Here is a 20,875-nt window from a genome sequence, read left to right on the forward strand (position 1 = left end):
GTGAAATAAATCATGATCTAGAATAATACTTAGCCACTAAAAATAGAAGCAGGTTCACGGTGAGTCAAATGAGCAGGACATAGCAGTAGTCTTAGTAGAAACTCATTTATTTTTGTAAGACCTAGTAAATGTACTATAAAAAAGATTGGAATAATATTTAGCAAAATGCCACTCATCCTTATTTCTCAGAAATAAGATTATGGTGACTTACTTTCTTGTTTTGGCTTGACTCCATTTTCTAAAATGTCTGCAAAATCACGGAGAACCTTTATTAAGAAGAAATATGAAAACCTATGCATTGCTAACAATATTCAATATTGACCTTGCTCTTCTTTGATATTCTCCACAGTGCCATCCCATTAAAGGCATCAGGTCATTTTTTGTAGAGAAATGCAGAGAAAACTACACCTCACACCTTCACCTCCAGCTTCTGTGGGCTACTTATGGTCTGTGAGAGTGTTGAGGGAGATTGCGCAGAGGGGAGCATCCAGACCAGGATCTCTACATCCTGTCTCCACTTTTCCTTTTTGCTCATTTCCTTCTTTCCCTTCTCATCTCTACTCCAACCTTCCAGGCTAAAGGTATCCACACACTTTGGGCAAGAAGACCAGTGGTTCCTGTTACTGGTAGCTAGCTCTCCCCTGGCTGCTACAGTGATTTCTTTCTTAAGGGTTCCAGAACACACTGGATCCTGTCTTAGTTTGAAGCTGCTTTAGTGCCGTGGCACTAGGCATTTCCATTTGACTTGACAGTTTACAAAAGTGAAAGCAGCATACATTTTATCGAGTGCAGTCCTTTCAGATCTGTTCTTCTTCATCTCACTGGAAGGTGTGAGGTGGTTGGCACTCAGAGGTTTGGGTCGCCAAGGAAAGGGGGAGTCTGGCATACTTCCTGGGGAGTCTGGCATTGCTTTCATTGTTACCAGAAAGCAATGGGAGTTGACTCTAGAATCACCGCGTTCAGGATTCCCTGCAAATCAACCAAAACAACCCAAAACCGAGTCGTTTTTAATTTTCAGCTCAGTGAGACTAAAGGGAAACAGTTTGCTTTTGGCTCGGGTGATGCTGAAATAAAATGCAGCTTAGCCCACCGAGATTAAGGGAGAATAAAGTGTTTAATAGGTGTCTTCTAAAAGAAGAGACATCTGTATGGAACACCTGCTGTCTTCATTATAACTTTAAATAAGCTGCGTCTCTGGGGGTTAGCAGGGCCCTTCTTTTGGCACACTGTGCTGTGACAAAGATAAACTTTAAGCCCCAAGTAGTTTACCATTGTGTAGAGGATGCTTTTTGGCGAGACACATGGGGGTGAGGAGGGAAATGAGCCCCTGGCTTAGATAACTCAGGGCCAGCGAGGCCCATTTTGAGCAGAGCTTTGACACTGTGACACTTGTCAGGTTATGACAGTGTTTCCTTACCCCTTGGCAGCCCTAATTATTTGCTAATTATTATCATCTTAATGTTTTATATATCAGGGAAGCATGGAGACAGTGCTTCTTGGTAAGTGGGTATAGCTGTTTCCTGGAATTCTGGGTTTCTCTGTATGCTTTGAGGAAGGGCTCTGAATAGTCATGCGCGGGCCTGTGTTGATGGCTTGTTTCTCTTATGCTTTTGCTTATTATCACAGGACCAGATGGCCTTGCATGTAGGGACAAGGGTGGGTAGAGGGAAAGAGCACAAAGGAATGCCTTTCTCGGAGAGCCTTTCAAACCAGTTGCCATTTTGGCAGTTTACAATCCAACCAAGAATGATTTCCATAAGCGGTAGCCGTGAAAAAAACCTTGTGGCCCCAGAAAATAATATTTAATCATCGATGTGGTTCATCTTATTAGCCTGAGGGGAAGATAACTCACCACCAAATTCTACCATATTATAGATGGGATTGTTTGAAACCCATATCAGAACATCTGCTGTTTTTTAACTGTGCAAACCTAATGCTTTGTCCCCCTAAAGCAGCAGCAGTTGTACAGCTGCTGTGTACCCTGTATCTCTTAGACCTTGACACCAGACAAGGGGACATCTTCAGAGTTAATGAGCAATTAGGATGTTCTTTCCTGTCAATTAACTGGCAGAATAATGAGATCAAATGAGCACTGTCCTTAAAAACACCCAGACTTGTGTTTTCTAAAAAGGGTGTCTTTCTCTGCTGTTTTAGTTACATGAATAGACAAACAACTATTTAACATGGAAATAAATTAAATATTGCACCTACAGCAAACAGAAGAGAGAGGTATACAGACAGGATAACTATTTATTCTAAACTCAGAATTCACAGGTTTTCCTCTTGAGTGGCTGTAATGACGTCATAACATCTGCTATCACCTTAATTATCTTAAAGATTGGCAGGCAAATACTTAGGGCGTGAACATCCTTTCTCATGTGAATGAATGTATCATATCTAAGTTTGGGGCAACCGAGGTATTGATCCTAAATTTGAATTAGTGGGCTCCAGACCATGCGCCATCTAAGGATTTTGGGTTTTCCCTGAATGTGATGAGAAGTTAGTGAAGGGTGTGAACAAAGGGGCAAGGGAAGCAGAGAAAATGGGTAAAGGCCCTGAGATGAGAGGGTGGCCCATTGTAGGTACTGCGATAGTTGTGGCTGCAATATATTTTTCATTGTCGGACCAGAGTGGCAAGATGGGTGGGAATCAGGTTGTGAAAGGCCTGGTATGTTGTGTTTAAGGGTTTTGTACTTGACCCTGGAAACAGGGGAAACCACTGAGACTTTTAAGTAGGGAGGGCAGTAAGATGAAATCTGGATTTTAAGCTCACTCTGCTACGTGTGGGGATTGGGTTGCAGGGAGAGAGATGGAATTTGAGTGAGTTCCAGCACACCAGGCACCATTATAAGTGACATGTATGCGTGTTCCAGCACACCAGGCACCATTATAAGTGACATGTATGCGTGTTTAGTGTGTGTGCATGTGTGTTCACTCAGTCCAGCAACCACCAATGCAGTGTTACCGTTTACCCGTTTCAGAGAAGAGACTAAACCGAAGGAAGGCAAACTGAGGTCCCATAGCTAATAAGTGACAGAGCTGAGATTTAAGCACAAGGCGTCTTGGTTCCAGAGTCTGTGTACTTACTCATGACATCATTTTGCCTTTCATATTGTATTGGTGTGGTCATCATCATAATAATTTAATTAATAATTAATATAATTAATAATCTAAATGCTACTAGTATTTTACTAGCTTAGTGAACGTTTTTTTGTATTCATACTCATTCCTATTGGAATGAAATTAGAAATTTTAGTGAGTTAGAGTTTTCTGTAAAATATTCATCAAAAAGTTTCAAATTAAGTTTTTCAAATAGAGGTTATTAATGTCTTCTTGGTCAACTTTAAACTTCCTATGGGAATTTCTACTGCAGATTTCATGGTTGAGTGTTTTCAGGGCCTTCAGTGGAGACCTGTGAAAGTCTAGGGAACATGAAATCCCCAGCTGTTTTCCAACCCACAGGTAACACTCAGCTAACTATAGATAGAATATTCCAATTCAATGGAAAGTTAGAAAAGACCATATTAAATGAAGGAGAGTGGACTTTTATGAAAGCTACAGCTCACTGACATCAAGGAGAATTAAGTTTATTCGAGCAGTGACCTCACTTGATTTCTGAAAAAAGAATAACCATTGATGTGCAATGTGTTTCAGTAAATGAATCCTGGGTGCAATCCAAGGCCTGTAAGACAATGAAAGGCCAAGCATGTAGTTAACTAGCATTTGTTAAGTAACTAGAGGAGGGGTTTCAGAGATTTTGGTAGTTCTCAATCCTGGCTTCCTGTTACAATCACCTGGGGAGCTTTTAAAAATTATCAGTGCCGCTTTTTCCCTCCGAGAAGGTGGCGGAGGCTGACCCTACAGTCATGGCCAAGATGAAGGCTCGAGACCTTCGCGGCAAGAAGGAGGAGGAGCTGCTGAAACCGCTGGAGGACCCGAAAGTGGAGATGGCCCAGCTACGCGTGGCTAAAGTAACAGGCGGCGCGGCTTCCAAACTCTCCAAGATCCAAGTTGTTCGCAAATCCATCGCCCGTGTACTCACCGCCATTAACCAGACTCAGATAGAGAACCACAGGAAATTCTATAAGGGCAAGTACAAGCCCCTGGATCTGCGGCCCAAGAAAACGCGTGCCATGCGCCGCCGGCTCAACAAACGCGAAGAGAACCTGAAGCCCTAGAAGCAGCAGCGGAAGCAGCGGCTGTACCCGCTCCGGAAGTAGGCGGTCAAGGCCCGAGCATCCAGGTGTCAATAAAACAAACTGGCAAAAAAAAAAAAAAAAAAAATCATCAGTGCCTTGGCCCCCAAATAAATCAGAATATACAGCTGGTGGGGCAGGGGTGAGGGCAGGTGCACAAAGACAGCAGCGCGGGCCCAGGTCCTGGGATTGCTTTATAAGTTCCCCTGGTGATTCTCGCAGGTCTTTAGGTCTTTAGGTGGGGAGTTCCTTGAGGGCCACGGAGAGAGGTTCCCATTTCTCTCTGCATCGCCCTTAAGAAGCTCTAGCAGAAGACAATGGGTACTTTTTTTTTTTTAATTGAAGGTACAGATAGTACCATCCATTTTAGTAGTTACCTAGATTTCTAAATTCTTTCTATGTAATTTTTAGAATATTTGGAAAACCCATATTGTGCCACGTATGAGCAAGGTAGCCATCTCTCTTCCCCCAAAATGAAGATAAACAAAACCCAAATTCTCTGCCTTCAGGGAACTTAGTCAAGTGGAAGAGAGAGGGAGGAAGGGTGGAGGGAGGGAACTAGGAAGGCATCAATAAAAATAGGTATTATCTGGGTGAAACTGTCGCTAATCAAAGAGAAGGGTGACTGATGGTTGGGAATATTTAGGAATGGGATGGGTGGGTGGAAAGAAGGAAGGAAAGGTTGTGGATGGTTTCCTAATATGTTTCCATGACAAGAAAAGAAACCATTAAGACCGACTTATTTCACATACGAATTCTTATTGGAAATCATGCAATTAAGAAATTGTAAAATAGGATGTTTGTTTTTTGTCTGTTCTGTTCTCTAGGCTTGTCTTTACTGATGAGGAATGTTCACATAAACATAAAGCAGTGAGTTTTAATGATTATTGCTCGTAGTGTGCTTTCTTTTTTAATTATTTTGCCTTTTAACATGTTTCTGATTACAGAGGAATGAGATTCTTTTTCAGGCCTTCTAGTGGTTAGGAAATTTGCAATTCACGAAAGCACCAATTAGAGACGATTATAACCTGACGGCACAACTGCCATTTGAGGAGAGCTCAGCTGACACTTTCAGCAACTGTGCAAAAAACCTTAGCCTGAGAGCCCTGTGGCAGCGGTTTGGCCTTATAAGAATTACACAGAGTTCTTGTTAAAATAGTTATTCTTAGATTATAACTCTGTAAGAGCCTTAGAAACGGCCTGGTCCTAACCGCCTTGGCACACTGCACCCTAGAAAGAGAGGGTGTTGGCTAGAGCCACACGGCTTAACCGTCCCTGAGCTACTCCTGGAATCTGCATCATCGTACTCCCCATTCAGAGCTGTTTTTACCATATCCCCCAAGTTCATTTTTAAGCATAATATACAATCAAAAAAATAAACGGGGTTATTCGAAGAGTAATAATGCACATTCTGACCATTACTACTACATATCCCCCACTACCTGTCAGTAAGATCCTTTGGTACCTGCATTTGCTTCGAGAACTATCTAGTGAGCAACTAGAGTAGAGGGGGGAAGATCTATCCTTTAAAGTAAGTTTTAACGGGTTCCAGGGAGCAGCTTGGAGCAGCTTGCTTTCTAACATGACATTGGGAACTCCAGCAGATTTTCTGGCATCTTGCATTTAACCGAGCTTTCTTGTGAATGGATCCAGAACATCCTACAACTAGATTTTCTTTTTATGCACTGATTATTTTGATGCTATGGAGTTTTGGCCAGATTGATCTTTAAGGTATCGCATAATTTTTAAGACAAAATTAGGAGTCACCAACTTATATTTTATTAGTCTAGTTTTATAACATTTGTACAGAAATGGATTTTTAATTGAAATCAACTTTAGCATCGACATCTTGCTGCATGCAGAAACATTAGCTTTTTGAATTGGGAGGGACCCTAGGAGATGCTTCTCATTCATTCCCTAAAAGCTCCCTGCAGCCTCTATGAGTCGGGCCATCTTCACACTGTCAGAAATGTGTGTCTCTGGAAGACCTTTTAAAACAAAGCATAAAACGAGAATAATTCTCTCTTTTCTGGACCGTTGCCAAGTTGGTACTTAACAGGATTAAAAAATTGATTAACCGGCCTTAATTTAAAATTGTCTTACGGTAGTTATTTTATGGTAGTTATCAGGTAAAGTTTGGCCAGCCGGAACAAGCTTTGCCTATCAAGAATTTGATGACTGTGTTTTTAAATATATGTAAAGGTGGGGGGAAGGAAGAAAGTAGGAAGAGCTTAGAGTCTGTTTCCCCCGCGGTCTGTGATGAAGCCCTTTGCAGCCTGGCTTTCACGCCCTGACACAGTGTGGGCTTCGCAGCCATTCAGGCCCCAGTTGGAATCCCAGCTGTCTTTCCTTCACCAGTGAACAAGGTAATTAGGGGATTTATGGGGATTCTGTGGCTGGGGAGTTAAACCCTCCTCTTGGGGCTGTGGTGACGGCCGCTTGAGACAGGAGATGAGGGCACCCTTCCCAGAGAAGGCCCTCGATAGATCCTCTTCATTTCCCTTTCTCCTCTTTCACGTGTGCTCTCTCCACTTATCTTAGGCCACTTACTAAAATTTTTCTTTTGGCATTTATTTCAGCGTCTCAAGATTTCTCCAAAAAGATAATAATGGTAATGAATGCTTAAGCACTAATATTTAGCAAGCGTCTTTTATGTACCAGGCACAGCAAGTACCTTTCATACATTTTTTTAAATTTACTTTTTACAAGGACTCATGAGGTAGGGCACAGTTGAAGCTTAAAAATTAAATGTAATGGGCCTGGATTCATACCTCTACTCTATCTGACTCCAAAGCACTGCGTCCTGCTCCAAGGATCTCGTTCTTGGAGCTTGAAATTCTGTTTCTACTGCCATCCCAGGTGATGATTATGAAAACCGTAACAGCCAGCACGTAGCTTGTGCTGGGCAACTGCTCTAAGCCCTTTATATATGTTGACGTTTAAGGCTCACCACAGCCCTCTACAAGTTCTATTGCTGTCCCCATTTTTCAGACGAGCAAACCAAGGCACAGAGAGGCTTAGTAACTTGTCCACTTACCCAAGGTCACATAGAGTTAAAACTGGGTCTCAAACTCTAGTTCTTAATCCCCCAGCTGTCCTTCCCGTTTCACTTAAGCAGCTCTTAAAACTTGTTTTACACTAGATCTCAGACTAAATCAAAGATGAGACAGGAACTCTCTCTTGCTCACCTTAACCATCCCTGCTACTCTACTTTTCCAGTAACTTGCAGAATTTTTCCCTTATTCTTGCTACAGTCCTCCTAAAGTAGTGATGTATTGAATATTTCGTCCAAACGCTAAACCAAGACTAACGCCTAAGCAAGGAAGAACAAATCCATTAACGAGGAATCCATTTACAGTCAATCCCCAAGGCTCATCGTGCAGTCAGTGCTTCTGCATCATTTAGAGTTGCTAATAAATGAACGTCTTTGCATCTTTCCAAGTGTCTTCATATTTACCAGTCTCATATTTTACCATAGGAAGCGGCTTCAACAAGCATATTCATGTGTTGGCAGTTCTAATGAATACAAGTAATTAGTCCTGACAGTAGAACTGTGAAAAGAAGACCCATTCATAAATTTGCTAATGATGTCACTCTGCTCAGAATTTAATCGCAGTCTAGTCTTTAATCATTTCTGTATATGGGCAAAAGGCCAGCTAACTAAATTCTTCAGACTTTCACATTTACTTCTGATAAAGGAATTTTGTCAAAATTAATGTGTCATTGGAACTTAATATTCCACTATGCAGGAATTGGTGAAGAACGGAGCTCCTTCTGGAGAGAAATAAACAGGAGAATGGGGAAAACCAGGCAAGGAAGGAAGGAGGTAGAAAGAAGTCATCAAGGGCATCCATATGCTTTCTTACATATCTAAGTCTACAAGGTTTTGTGTACTAATATATTGATGTTTTTCTAAAAACTAAGGTAGTTTTATTTAGGCTGTTGGTATATTTATGGTACAGAAAATTTGAGGACAGTTTGTTACTCGGATCCCAAGTTGAGCCCTCCTCTCTCTGATGTAAATAGCGTACATTTGCAGGCATGTTTGTTCTGGAGCAGGGTTTTTCAGCCTGAGCACTGTTGACATTTGGGGCTGAATAACTCCTTGTTGGGGTGGAGCCGTCCTGTGTGTTGTGGGATGTTGAATAGCATCCGGCCTCTACCCACCAGATGCTCGTGCACCCTTCCTCCCAGTTGTGACAGCCAGAAATATCTCCAGACATTGCCACTTCTCCCTTAGGGGGCAAAATTTGTTGAGAGCCACCGCACCAGAGGGTAAGTTTAGATGATAAAGAATCAGGTAAACTTGTGTATAGGACACTTACATAGAATCAGTTATAGCAAAATCAATAAAATAAAGCACATCACTTGGAAGTGATTTAGTGATATGAAATCCAGATTTGGAATGATATTCCTTGAATTTCAGTACCTCCTTCTTACCTTTTCAATGTAAAGGTCCCTCTGGTTCTCTTTGATAGGAAGTAGGGTGGCACTTGGTACCTTGGTAGTAGAGTGGTTGTATCTAAAACTCCTTTGCTTCTTGTGTTAACTGCACTGGGCTCTTAGCTTTCACGGACTTAGTATGTAGTGTTTCGACCACTTTTAGGTGACCTTAATGTTCTGGGTACTCAGCTGCAGGTGTTCTTTGTTCCCCTTTCCAGTTCATTAATTCCTTCCCCTCTTGTCTTGCTTGCCTCCATCCAGTGCTTGGATTTCCAGTCTTTTGTTTCAGTTACTCTCTTACACATACCTCCCGTGCCCCTGATGCTCAGTCCTCCGTCCACCCATATGGAAAAAACCCACAAACTTAGATGAGCCCAGCCACTAGGCTTCTCGGACCCTGCACCTGGCAGCTGAGCCCAATTGGAAAATGTGCCCCAACAGAGCAAACTGAGTCTATTATAAATGATATCAACATCTCACCTGTCCTCGACTTCCCCCCAGAAATAGAATCCAGCGTCCCACGATGAAAACTACAAACTTACCTGTATCCACCCCCATACTTCACTTGTCCCTCCTGACAGCTGGGCAGGGAAGTCTCTTTCCTCTTACCAAAAGCTAATCCTTTACCTGTCCTAACTTCTCAGGAAAAGCTGTTGTTACTGATTATCCCCCTTTCCCTCTGTCTTCAGCTTTTGAGTCTTTACCAGATCCTTCCTGTCAATATAGAAACCTACTCGAGTCTCTTTCCACACTCATCCCCAAAGAGAGAGAGACCAACAGCACAACTGCCTTTCATTCACCACCTTTCCTTTCCACTTACCGTCTGCAGAGTCTCCACTTCTTCAGTCATGCTGCTGCCCCCCTTTACTCTCATGAAACAGTTCTAGCCAAGTTCCCCAGCAGCCTCAATGTTGCTAAGGCCCGGAGACACTTCTCTTCCCCAGATTTACTTAACATAACTATCCACTCCTTGAAACCCTCCTTTTTTCCTCCCTTTTCCCCCCTGATGCCTACCCTCCTGGCTTTCCCACTACTGCTCTGACCTCTTTCCTTGGTCTCCTTTGCAGGCTCACCCCCCTCTACTCTACCTTGGAATATCAGTTTTCCTAATGACTTCATTCTTGGGCCTCTTTTCTTCTCTTAAGGCTTTAGTTACGATTTATACTTCAAATTTATCTTCTCAGCCCCAGATCTCTTTCTGAAATTATATCAATATATAAATGAACTCAAGAACATCTCAAATGCAGCATGTCCATACCTTTTCCACCTCCCCAACTTGTTCCTCATCAGGTGTCACCTCCTGGGTGTTCTCAGTAACCAGGTGATCTTGATGCTAAGTCAAAACATGTCTCAAATCCACATCCCCTAGTCTGGGCCACTGTTACGACTGGACGGTAGGAGGTGAGGACGGAGAGGTATAAGAGCCAGATCACATAGGGCCTTTTAGGCCAGCGGAAGGACTTTGGTTTTTCTCTAAGTGAGATGGGAGCCATTAGGGGGTTTTGAGCACAGAGTATCATAATTTAACTTAATTTCTTAAAGGCTCACTGGGACTACTGTGTTGAGGATAGTCTGTGGGGCAGCATAGTGGGGTGAATGCTGACCCCCAAAAGAGCTGTGCCCCCCAGAGCCTTAGAATGCAACTGTATTTGGAGTAAGAGTCTTTGCAGATGTAATGAAAGTAACACTGGCAAGGTGAGATCATCCTGATGAGGGTAGGCCCTAGACCCAATGATAGGTGTGCTGATAAGAGAGAGAAAAGGAGAAGATAGACACAGAGGGATAGGCCATGTGAAGACAGAGGCAGAGGGTAGCAGCAGGAAGACCAGTTAGGAGCCTGTTGCAGTAACCCAGGCAAGGGAGGACCACAGCTCCCACTCGGATGGCAGCCGTGGAGGAGATGCATAGCGGTTAGCTTCTGGATACATTTCAAAGGTAGAGCAGGATTCTTTGACAGAATGGTGGTGATTGTGAGAGAAAGAGAAGTGAAGGGGGAATAAAGTTTGGGGCTGAGGGCACTGGAAAGTTGGAGTTTCCATTAACCTGAACATGCAGATAGAGCAGGTTTGCAGGGAAAAAAATGGAGTTCAGTCTTGGACCTGGAGAGGGTGACAAGTTTATGAGAGTTCCATGTGGGGATGGAGTAGGTAGTTCTGTATGAGAGCAGATGACAGGTATGGTCTGGAAATAAAAATTTGGCAGTCATCGGCATGATATAAATGGTATTTAAATTCACGAAAGTGGGTGGAATCGCCAAGGGAGTGAGTAAAGCTGGAGAAGAGGATCAAAGCCTGAGCACTGGGGTCTCCAACATAAAGAGGTCAGAGAGAAAAAGAGGTACCAGCAAAGGAGAGGGAGAGGAAGGAACCAGTGAAGCAGGGTGGAAAAACTGAGACAAAGAGAGCAGTTGGTCCTAGAAGACAAGAATCTTTTTCTAGGAGGAAAGAGAATCCATCTGTGCCAAATGCCCCAGTGGTCCCAGGCAGATGAGGACTTGAGAAATGATCCGTGGATTTAGCAACACGGAGGTTAGCAATAGCCTTGCCAGGAGCTGTTTCGGGAAGTGAACAGTTGATGGTGCAATATAGACCCTACTTTTGTCCTTTGTTCCACCAGAGTTAAAACAGAGGCCCTGAGCTTCTAAAGGCTTTGAGCTTCTTAATCCCCACCCCCACCCCTGTGAAAGAATAAAAAGAAGGATTCTGATGACTCACGTAGCCTGTGCTACTGCTGCTGGGTTCCCCAGCCTTAACTAGTGTTAAATAAATAAATCCCTGATGCTACTCATCCTAAGCTACAGAGAATCGCCCACATGAGAAGCAGCCTCATCACAAAGGAACATTTGCCTTTGATTTGGACCGTCTGGCCTTGTGCTTTTTCAGTGTAAGGCTAGTAATGGAAATTACTGTTTTCCCTGCCTATAGTACCTGACGTGTGTTTGGAGGGGTTTCTCCTAGGGGTCCCTCTCAGTGGCTCTAGAGCAGCACTGTCCTGTAGAACTTTCTGCAGTGATGGACGTGGTCTTTATCTTCAGTGTCCAACACGGTAGCCACTAGCCACATGTGCTAAGCACTTGGAATGTAGTTAGTACAACTGAGGCACTGCTTTTTTAGTTTTATTTAATTTTAATTGATTTAAATGTAAATAGCCATGTGTCCTGGGTGAGACCCAACAGTCTTTAGTTCAACGCGCTCTGCAGGGGATTGTCTTATACACTAAACAGAATGGTTTCTTGTGTTTAGAGCTGGGCCCCACCCCCAGAGTTCCTGACTTAATGGGTTTGGGGATGGGGTGTGAGAATTTGACTGGTTAACAGGTTCCCAGGTGACGCTCTGATGCTGGTCTGGGAATCACTTTGAGAACCTGATGTAGAAAATGGACCACCTCTTTGTGAGGTGACCCCAGATCCCCAAGAGTGAATTCCATAAATACCACATAACAAATATTTTAAGTCAGGATATCCCAAATGTACCCTGTGAACTTCACGAAAATCTTGCTGTTTTCTCATGATCCAGTAACAAGCAGTGCCTGACTCATTGAGGAGCTCACAGTTGTGGGAGCTGAACCAGCAAGTCTGAAGTCTGTAGGGCAGGCCTTCGGGAAGGGTGGGCTGGAACTCTGGGACATGTGCTGAAGTTGCAGTTCATCAGTGGAATTTCTTCTTTGTTGAGGAAGCTTCAGCTTTGCTCTTAGGGGGATTTCAGCTAATTAAATCAGGCCTACCTAGATTAACTAGGATAATCTCCCTTGAAGTCAACTGATTAGAGACTTAATCACATCTACCACATACTTTCAGAGCAACACCCCAATTAGTGTTTGATTGAATAATTGGTAACTGTAGCCTAGCCCAGTTGATACATTAAAAGATCATCCTGCTTGGAGATTTAGTGTTCAAGGATCACATCTTGAAAGGTGTGGTATTTGTTCTGGTCCTTGAAGAATGGGAGAGTCTAGTCAGTGGGGATAAAGGGAATAGGTATTCTAGAGAACATGACTATTAAAAATTATCAAAATAAACAGTAAAAGATGCCAAGACAGGAAAGTACAATTGGTATTTGCAGAATGGCTAGTTGTTGCTATATGACCTTTCTCCAAACCTCAGTTTCCTCATCTAAAAATGGATTAAATGCTTGTCATGACTGTCTCCCAGAATGGAATGAGGTGATGTTTGAGGGTGCATTTTGGAAACAGTAAACACTGTGAATGCTAAGGTTATTTTATAGCAGTGTTGGTGGTGGTAGTATTCGTGTGTGAACTTTGTGTGGTGAAAGAAACCAAAAAGTTTGGGCAGGTAAAACAGAGCCTGATTGTTGTGGGCTCTGTCTAAAATGTGTGTCTTTAATTTGGGGGGAAAAGTATTTAGTTCCAAATGGATTAATAGGAAATAAAAACATCCCTATATATGCAGTCATACCTGATTGCCGCAAAGATGCGGTAGCCATTTGCTGTCTGCCTAAGATGGCTCAACATTTTTTACAGAAGTGGACCTTAGATCTTGATTTTTGATGCTTGAGATATTAGAGGTGAGGGAGAGTCATTTATTATAAAGTTATTGAATACTTTGCCTAAATAGGGAAAGAGAGTTAAACGATTTCCAAGAAAGTTGTTCCTAGGCAATGGCCACTGTAGCCAGTTGACTTGGTCATCAAAGAAAGCACCAGAGAAGGGATGCCAAAGCGAGTGCCGTCTGACAAACTTCTTTTCTTTTTTTCCCCAAAGCTCTGCTCTACAAACGAAGCTAATTTTGCCAAGCAAGTTTCTGCTTGATTTTTAAAGCCCTATGCATTCTGAAGGAAATTTAATCCATATGTTCCTGAGTCACTTATGCCCAAGTCATGAAAATGTTATTTGTAAATGTGATTTCATGTTTGAAGCCATTGTAAAGTATTTTTAGTAGATTTTCATTCTTCATCATGCAGAATTTTTCTTGGTTTGTTTTCTTGTTTTATTTAAACACGTTGTATGTCATCCTAACACACATCCCGTGGTGAGATACAAAGGAAATCTTGAAGCCAGAAGGAGGGTCTAGTCGGACACATTTGAAGCGGCCAGGTTCTATTTGCAGAAGCTTATAACTGCTATCCCTCTTCCATTTATGATGTTGTGTCCTGGGCTGCTTTTAACCTGGTCATACCCTGCCCCAGCCCCATCCCAGCCCGCTCCCTAAAAGGCAGCCCATGAAGAAGAATAGGAAAAAGGGAAAAAGAACAAATAACAGAACCAGACTGCCTCCTAGGATATATTTCTGTGTTATACCACATGATCCTTTCTTTCCAAAACTGAGTTCATTTTCCTCTTTTACCTACTAATGTTGCCAGCTGGGAAGATTAAGGTATTTCATGAAATGTCTACAAAAGAGAGAAGTAAAATTGACTTTAGGAGCAGTCCACAGCTTTTCATTCTTAGGGCAAAATAGATGGTGGTGTCTGCTTAGGGCTGAACTAATTGAAAAATGGTTTCATTTTTACCAGTGTAAGTGGGGGGGTTTTTTTTTGATTTTTTGTTTTTTGTTTTTCTTGTTTTTCTTTTTTTTTTTAACCTCTGTCTCTTTGGAATCTCACGACACAGACCAAGTTTTATCTTTACATGAAGCGTCCTGGTTTACGTGTGTCTGTCCATCAGAGACATCTGTGGGCTGCAGAAGGGCACCAGAGCAGCCTTATGTTTAGGGTATGGTAGAGATTTGTCTCTGGTCTGAGCACCAGTTCCCAGGTAGGCAGCAGGTGTAGCATCTGACATAGTAAGAGACATTTACCACCAGGAGGAGCAAAGACCAAAGGGGTTAAAATTTTACTTCTCATCACTCTGAGCTTATGAAATACTTTCCCATCTTTTTTTTTTTTTTTTTTTTTTCAACTTGGACCTCAAAACTGCCCCAAAGGCCATGGTTTCTGGTTTTCAGTAGGTTATTTTTTCATGAAGAAAATGAGGCTCAGAGGGGTAACTTTCTTAGATACTTCACAAGGTGATTGTGGCTACTGGCGTGTGCCTCTGTCTCCACTGCACTGTGAACTCCAGCAGAGCACAGATGTCCTGTCCATCCTGTGGGGACTTTTGAGGACTTCTGTGGGCTTTTATTTTTAGAAACCCTGCCCTCACCCTGTGTCATTTCACACGTTGAAACCTGCGACAGCCCATCCGTATGTAGTATATAAATATATATTTAAGTAAATGACTGTAAATATATATATCATATTTAAGAGTTGAGATATAAATGATTGATATATGGTACATTTCATAGGCATTTAATCAAATACTTATTACTTTTCAGTTTTATAGATTTTTTTTTTTTTCACTGAGGGAGCCAGTTAATTACTTTGAGATCTCAGACATTTTCACAGGCTTAGTCCCTGAGCACTGCTTCTCCAGTGGATAAAGGCATCCCCCTGCTCTTATTCACTCCTGTGCACCCCACACCTATCACAGACCCCCCCGGGAAAGTGCTTAATAAATGTTTGTTGGATGAATGATCACCTAGTAAGAGAAAGAGTGAAAGAATGAACAAACGAATGAGTAGAAAGTGGTAAAGTCTGGTATTATGTTAAAGCCCACGTCAGCCCTGGATAGCTTATTTCTTTTACACGGCCGTCATGGTGGACGTCCCCCAAACTGTGCATTCAAAACATAGTCCTTGTCTTTCTCTCGTTGTTCTTTTCCAAGCCAGTTTTCTCCTCTATTACAGCTAAGGCACAAGAAAGAACAGGCTACAGGTTATTTGCATTTTGGTAGCTCTTATGAAGGAGTAGCCACTTTAGGGTGATAATTCTTTTCTCTGTTTAATTGCTATAGTGTATTTGCTTTGCCTTACAAGTGTGGGATAAATGTGGATATTATTAATATTCAAATACTCAAATAAGTTTCTTGACAAAACCAAAGAAGTGTTTTTTGCCTGTCTTTCTTGTTTTGTTTTGTTTCAAATTCTAAGTGTTTTCTCTCAGGTATTTCTCATTGTGATATCGGTGTTTTTACGAGATGTGACTTTTTTTTAATCCAAGGGTGAATCTTCATGGTCTGTCTTCAGAGTTCTCGGATTTCGTAGCTATTGAACATGTTGGAAAGCTAGAGAGCCCCCTTCTTATGAAAGAAAGAAATACAAAGGGACTGCATGAGAGGGGAGAGAGAGATGAAGATTGTGTAAGAGCCATCCTTTTCTTCCTCAGCCCTGATTTCACCCCTAGAAAAGTGGATCCTCATTTTTCTGATGTAAATGGACACCAGGAGCAGTTTCTCCTGTCAGCTCATCTGGATCCCCAGGGTCTCTAGATGGATCTCACTGGATGGCTCCAGGGCAGACTAGGGCTAAACCAAAAACCTGCAGCGCCCCTGGATGGCTGAGTTTGTGGGTCAAGGCAGGAGCTGGAAATGGTGGAACTTAACCCTCCATCCATGAAAATTCTTTGGGATTCAGTCATTCAACAAATTCTGATTGGCCACCTGCCTTGGGAATACCACCATGACCAGGCAGACTTGTCTCTGGAGTCCAGACACTCGATCAAGCTCTCGCTTGAGGTATATTTGAAATGGCTTTGGTTTTTATTTCTCATTTTTTGGTTGGATTTGGTTGTGTGTGCACAAGTGTCCTTGTGTATTCAAAAGACTGAAGCCTTCAGTTTATAAACTGAAGTTAGAGGCGGGGAAGGAAGCCTATAACATAAAAATTTGAGATGTAAAACTTCAGTTTCTCCACTGCTATATTCTTTTTATGTATTTCATTTAAGATCTCTTGATGGACCTGGACTTCAAAACAGAGGGATGCACAACCCTTCTTGAGTTTGTGTTGTCTCCCTGGCACTGTCCTTCCTCATGGGGTTCCTACCTGGACTTCCAACCTAGGCACTCTCGTTCACGTTTGGTATTTTCTTTTTCCAGTGTGTGTGTATATGTGTGTGTGTGTGTGTGTGTGTGTGTGTGTGTGTGTGTGTGTATAATTTTTTTGATTGTCCTTAAATGATCTTTCTCTAAACTCATCTAGACCATTTAATTTGTGGCAGGAATCCCGAAGTATATTCTCCCCAGAGAAAGAACAAGATTTTCCTGGCATCAACTTAGGGAAATAATTACTCAAGAAAATTGTGTGAGATGTTTTCTTGCACTGGAGATGCTCGTGACTACGAAGTGGTTGCCTGACGGGGGGGACCTCAGGCCTAGTTTTGTCTAAAGAAGTTGGGAAAGTGGTGTTTTCTTTTTTTTAAAATTGAAGTATAGTTGATTTACAATGTTGTGTTAATTACTGCTGTACAGCAAAGTGATTCAGTTATACATATATATATATATATATATACATTTTTAATATTCTTTCCCATTGTGGTTTATCATATGATATTGAATATAGTTCTCTGTGCTATACAGTAGGACCTTGTTGTTTACCCATCCTATATATAATAGCTTACATCTGCTGACCCCAGCCTCCCACTCCATCCCTCCCCCAACCCCCTCCCCCTTGGCAACCACCAGTCTGTTCTCTGTGTCCGTGATTCTGTTTCAAAGATAGCTTCATTTGTGTCATATTTTAGATGCCACATATAAGTGATATCATATGGTATTTGTTGGGAAGGTAGTATTTTCATATTCCCTTTGCCACTCAGCTTCCTCATGCTTTGCCATTTACCCAAAACTAACCCCCTTTGAAGATTGGTATTTCTTTATTTAGAGCAAAGTCCATTGCCTTGGGAGTGTTTCCAAAAACAATTCCTAGATATGGCCTCTCACTTCCCCTGCCCAGTCCCCCCCCTTTTTTTTTTCCGGCCGCACCGCGTGGCTTGTGGGATCTTAGTTCCTCGACCAGGGATCGAACCCAGGCCCTCAGCAGTGAGAGTGCAGAATCCTAACCACTGGACCGCCAGGGAATTCCCTATTACTGTCTCTTAAGGAGTGATAACCAGAGAAGAACCTTGATGTGCTTCATTCACTGACAAAATCACAGCTGATCATATCTCCCTGGTAACATGTCCGTGAGCCCTGGCACAACTCTAGGGCCAATAAATAAGAGTATTCTGTCCTAAAACTGTAATCCTGACTGTTGCCCTCCTAGCTGCCCACTCCTGAGCGTCCCCTTTTGTTCACATGAACTAGCTGGTAGCAGAATGGCTACCTTGCCCACAGTAGACGTGAGGGTTTGGGAGAGGAGGCCCACACTGCCTCACAGGCTTTCCACAATCTTGACAGATGGACAGCCGGTGTGTTTCTCATCCAGGATGCCTTTTATGCAGCCCTGGGTGTCATAATTTAAGTAAATAGTTAGAATTCTGACCCTCCTATGCCAAACACTCAAAGTTCTAAGCATACTTTGTTGTCAAATTTAAGTCTTAAATTCAGTTTGTAATTAACTGGGCCATTTGCTTGCTGTTGAACCAGGTGGGAGGAGAAGTCAGTCGAGGGACACAGAATTCTTTGGCGGGAGGTTAACAGCCTACCAACTGCACGTTGGATTGTCTGTGGCCTGGCTTCAAAGAGAAGCCACGGTTCTAACGCAGTCCAGTTATGTGTTACCTGTGTGGCCGGCTGAGCTGCCAGGTGACCCCTTGTGCTTGAAATCTTGCTGGAGCACCTCTGGCTCCTCTAGGACATTCATTTCCCTGAGAGGAAGTGGAAAGAAACCAGTCTGAATTCATATATCAGGTTGCTGTCCCAGGGCAGGGAGAGAGGAGAAGGGAGGGTTAAGAGGGCACGCCCTGGTGCCTTGGTGTTGCTTCCAAATCTGCAGCAAGTCCTGTGACCGGCCTGCTGTGGGCATCTAGAGGGATCACTGTACTGTTCTTTTTTTTGCACTGGTATTGCATGGTATTGCATATACAAAGCTTGTGCTTTATTTATTCTGCCCCTTGCCCTTTAAAGAGGCATCGTCTTTTTCTAAGAGGCCCCAAACCAACAGGGCAGTGGTAAGAAGCTGTGTGTTTGGTACAAGACACAGGTTTCTAGTGCTGACAAATCAGACTTGGAAAACAAGTCACTGCCCCCCTGAGGCTCCTATCTTCATGGAAAAGGGACCTTTGTGGTCATTTTGTTCTGTGCCTTTGTTTTCAAAACGAGGAACTTGAGGCCCAGGGAGACGAAGGGCCATCACTAGACCTCGCCTCTTTGATTTCCCAGTTTGGACTTTTGTCTGCCCTTCAGCTCCTACTCCGTTTTGTTTTGCATTCCCTATGGCCTTGCCTTCGTGACTGCCTCCTCCTTTTCTCTGTAAACATTCATGTGAAGTATATTTGATTTGCTTTTCAGCCTTGCCCGCCCCGTGTGTGTCCAAAATAGCCACCGGAATTCATGAGAACGTTATGTCTTCAGATGTTTATAATCCAAAAGAATCCCTTACGGTTTTTTATAATAAAACGACTTGGATGTCGGTATTTTATGTTGGGAAAGCGAGCCAAGTTCACAAAGCAGCAATTACAACGCAATGCATTATGTATAATTTGTCGTGCGCCCCAGGAGCAATGGTAAACCGTGAAATGCCGTCCCTGCTCCACGGCACAATTAGCAGGATCAAACGCTGCCCAGAGAGGAGCACAATAGTTGTCATCCGAGGTCAATAAAAGTAAGGAAAAGTTCCGATAAAAGCGGTACACCCCAAATTGTATAAAAAGCAGCCCCTATACCAGGCTGCAAATATGTCAGAACCTTCATTGCTAATTGAGGAAACCTTTGGAGGTTTAACAGCTCATAAATTTGCGCTGGGAATGCCCCACTGTTCTGAGGTTATAAGTCTTGTCTTTGAAATATAGCAGTTGTACTTTTATATTATTCCTCCAAGAGTACCATTGTAAACATGCAGGGTTTGCATTTTAACATAAATTGAACAATGTGGTTTGAAAAGAGCTCGCCACATCAAAGGGAGACTGTTTGGGCATGTTTCATAAATTCTTTTTTCTATAGTATTTAAAGCTACAAATGACTCATGGAAGTGTGTTCCATTTAGATCAGTCATACTGGTGTAGCAACCTCGCTGGGGCTTTTACCGCCCTTGTTTTTCCTTCCCTAAGAGTACCTGTGTCGGAAAACAGGTCTAAGCCTTTGGCCAAGTCACTTGCCCTTAATCTAGAATCTTCAGATCCATAGAGACAATTCTGGAAATGTTGTTCCATTTGGTCTAAATAGCAACAAATCTTGGAGCTTTGGATGGTCTTTTTTTTTTTTTAAACTCAAAATCTCCCCGTTATTAACTTGCAATTTCTTCTTTTTCCCATGTGACAATTATAGTCCCCACCCCCCATGCCCTCAGAGCCTCCTATTTTTTTTTTTTTTTTTTTAAAGAACCCACGAATTTTTTGCTGAGCCCCTGGCTAATGTGAAGAAAGGTTGGATGGTAAAGGAGAAACGTGGGAGCTGGTTTCTGAAGCAGCGTGGTGGGTGGTGTGTGCGGACCACTACGCTTCCATCCAGTTCCTGGGGGTCCCGACCTCGGGAAGCCACACGCCTTCCTCGAGCCTCAGTCTGGCCATCTGTAAAATGAGGGCAGTAGTTACTCCTCCACATCTCCCTCCCTCCCATTCCTGCTGGTTTGTTTATTTATTCGTCCCTGGGGAGACAGTGAACACAAACCCTCCGTGTTCTCACCCCACAGAACTCACCACCTAACGAGGATGCACTTGACTGGGCTCATCAGAGTCCCACGGAACTACTAACTGTGGCATCATGTGCTTTGGAGAAAGGGTACATACATGATCCTGGGAGAACTTAGGGCAAAAGGGGACGCGGCCACTTTCCTGAGAGCTTGGGGAGGCAGGGAGGGATCCCTGGGAGTTGGAGCTGAGGGAGGGCAGGCTTACTGGGCTGCAGTAAAAAGTTTGATATTTGTTCTTGAATGAAAGGAAACTCCTGGAGGGCTTTAGGCAGAGGATAAAGTGGACGAGATGCGCATTCTGGCAAAGCTCTCCAGCTCCCCTGTGGAGGATGGCTGGCTGGAAGACCAGAGCAAGGGCAGGACATCATCTAGGGGCTCAGGCACCAGTGTAGGCTCACGAAGCAGGTGGCTCAGGCAGGGCTGGTGACATGGCAGGTGCAGGGAAGGGGGGACGAGTTAGGGGAAGGTTCAGGTTACAATGACAGGATTTGGTGATGGGTTGAAGGGGGCACATGAGGAAGGGGAAGCTGTCTAGGATGGCTGGGGTCTGGGTGTGTGTGACTAACTGGATGGATGGTGGGGACATTCCCGGGGTGGGGCAGCCTGGAAGGGGTTATTAGCATAATAGCAGGAACCACTGGCCCTCGATTGCTTTGAGCCAGGTGCTGGCATCCTTTAG

At 43.2% G+C, this 20,875-nt stretch overlaps 2 protein-coding genes across 4 annotated transcripts in view; both read left to right on the forward strand.

Moving 5' to 3' along the window:
* Positions 1 to 20,875, forward strand: part of RHBDD1 (rhomboid domain containing 1) — a 112,812-nt gene that overhangs the window by 75,410 nt on the left and 16,527 nt on the right. The window lies entirely within an intron of this gene.
* On the forward strand, positions 3,867 to 4,255 carry LOC133100969 (large ribosomal subunit protein uL29-like). The gene has a single exon (XM_061205508.1). It carries the CDS (start codon positions 3,867 to 3,869, stop codon positions 4,176 to 4,178), a length of 312 nt encoding a protein of 103 aa, XP_061061491.1. The 3' UTR covers positions 4,179 to 4,255.

The sequence above is a fragment of the Eubalaena glacialis genome, chromosome 1, assembly GCF_028564815.1.
Source record: "Eubalaena glacialis isolate mEubGla1 chromosome 1, mEubGla1.1.hap2.+ XY, whole genome shotgun sequence".
In the NCBI taxonomy this organism is placed as follows: Eukaryota; Metazoa; Chordata; class Mammalia; order Artiodactyla; family Balaenidae; genus Eubalaena; species Eubalaena glacialis.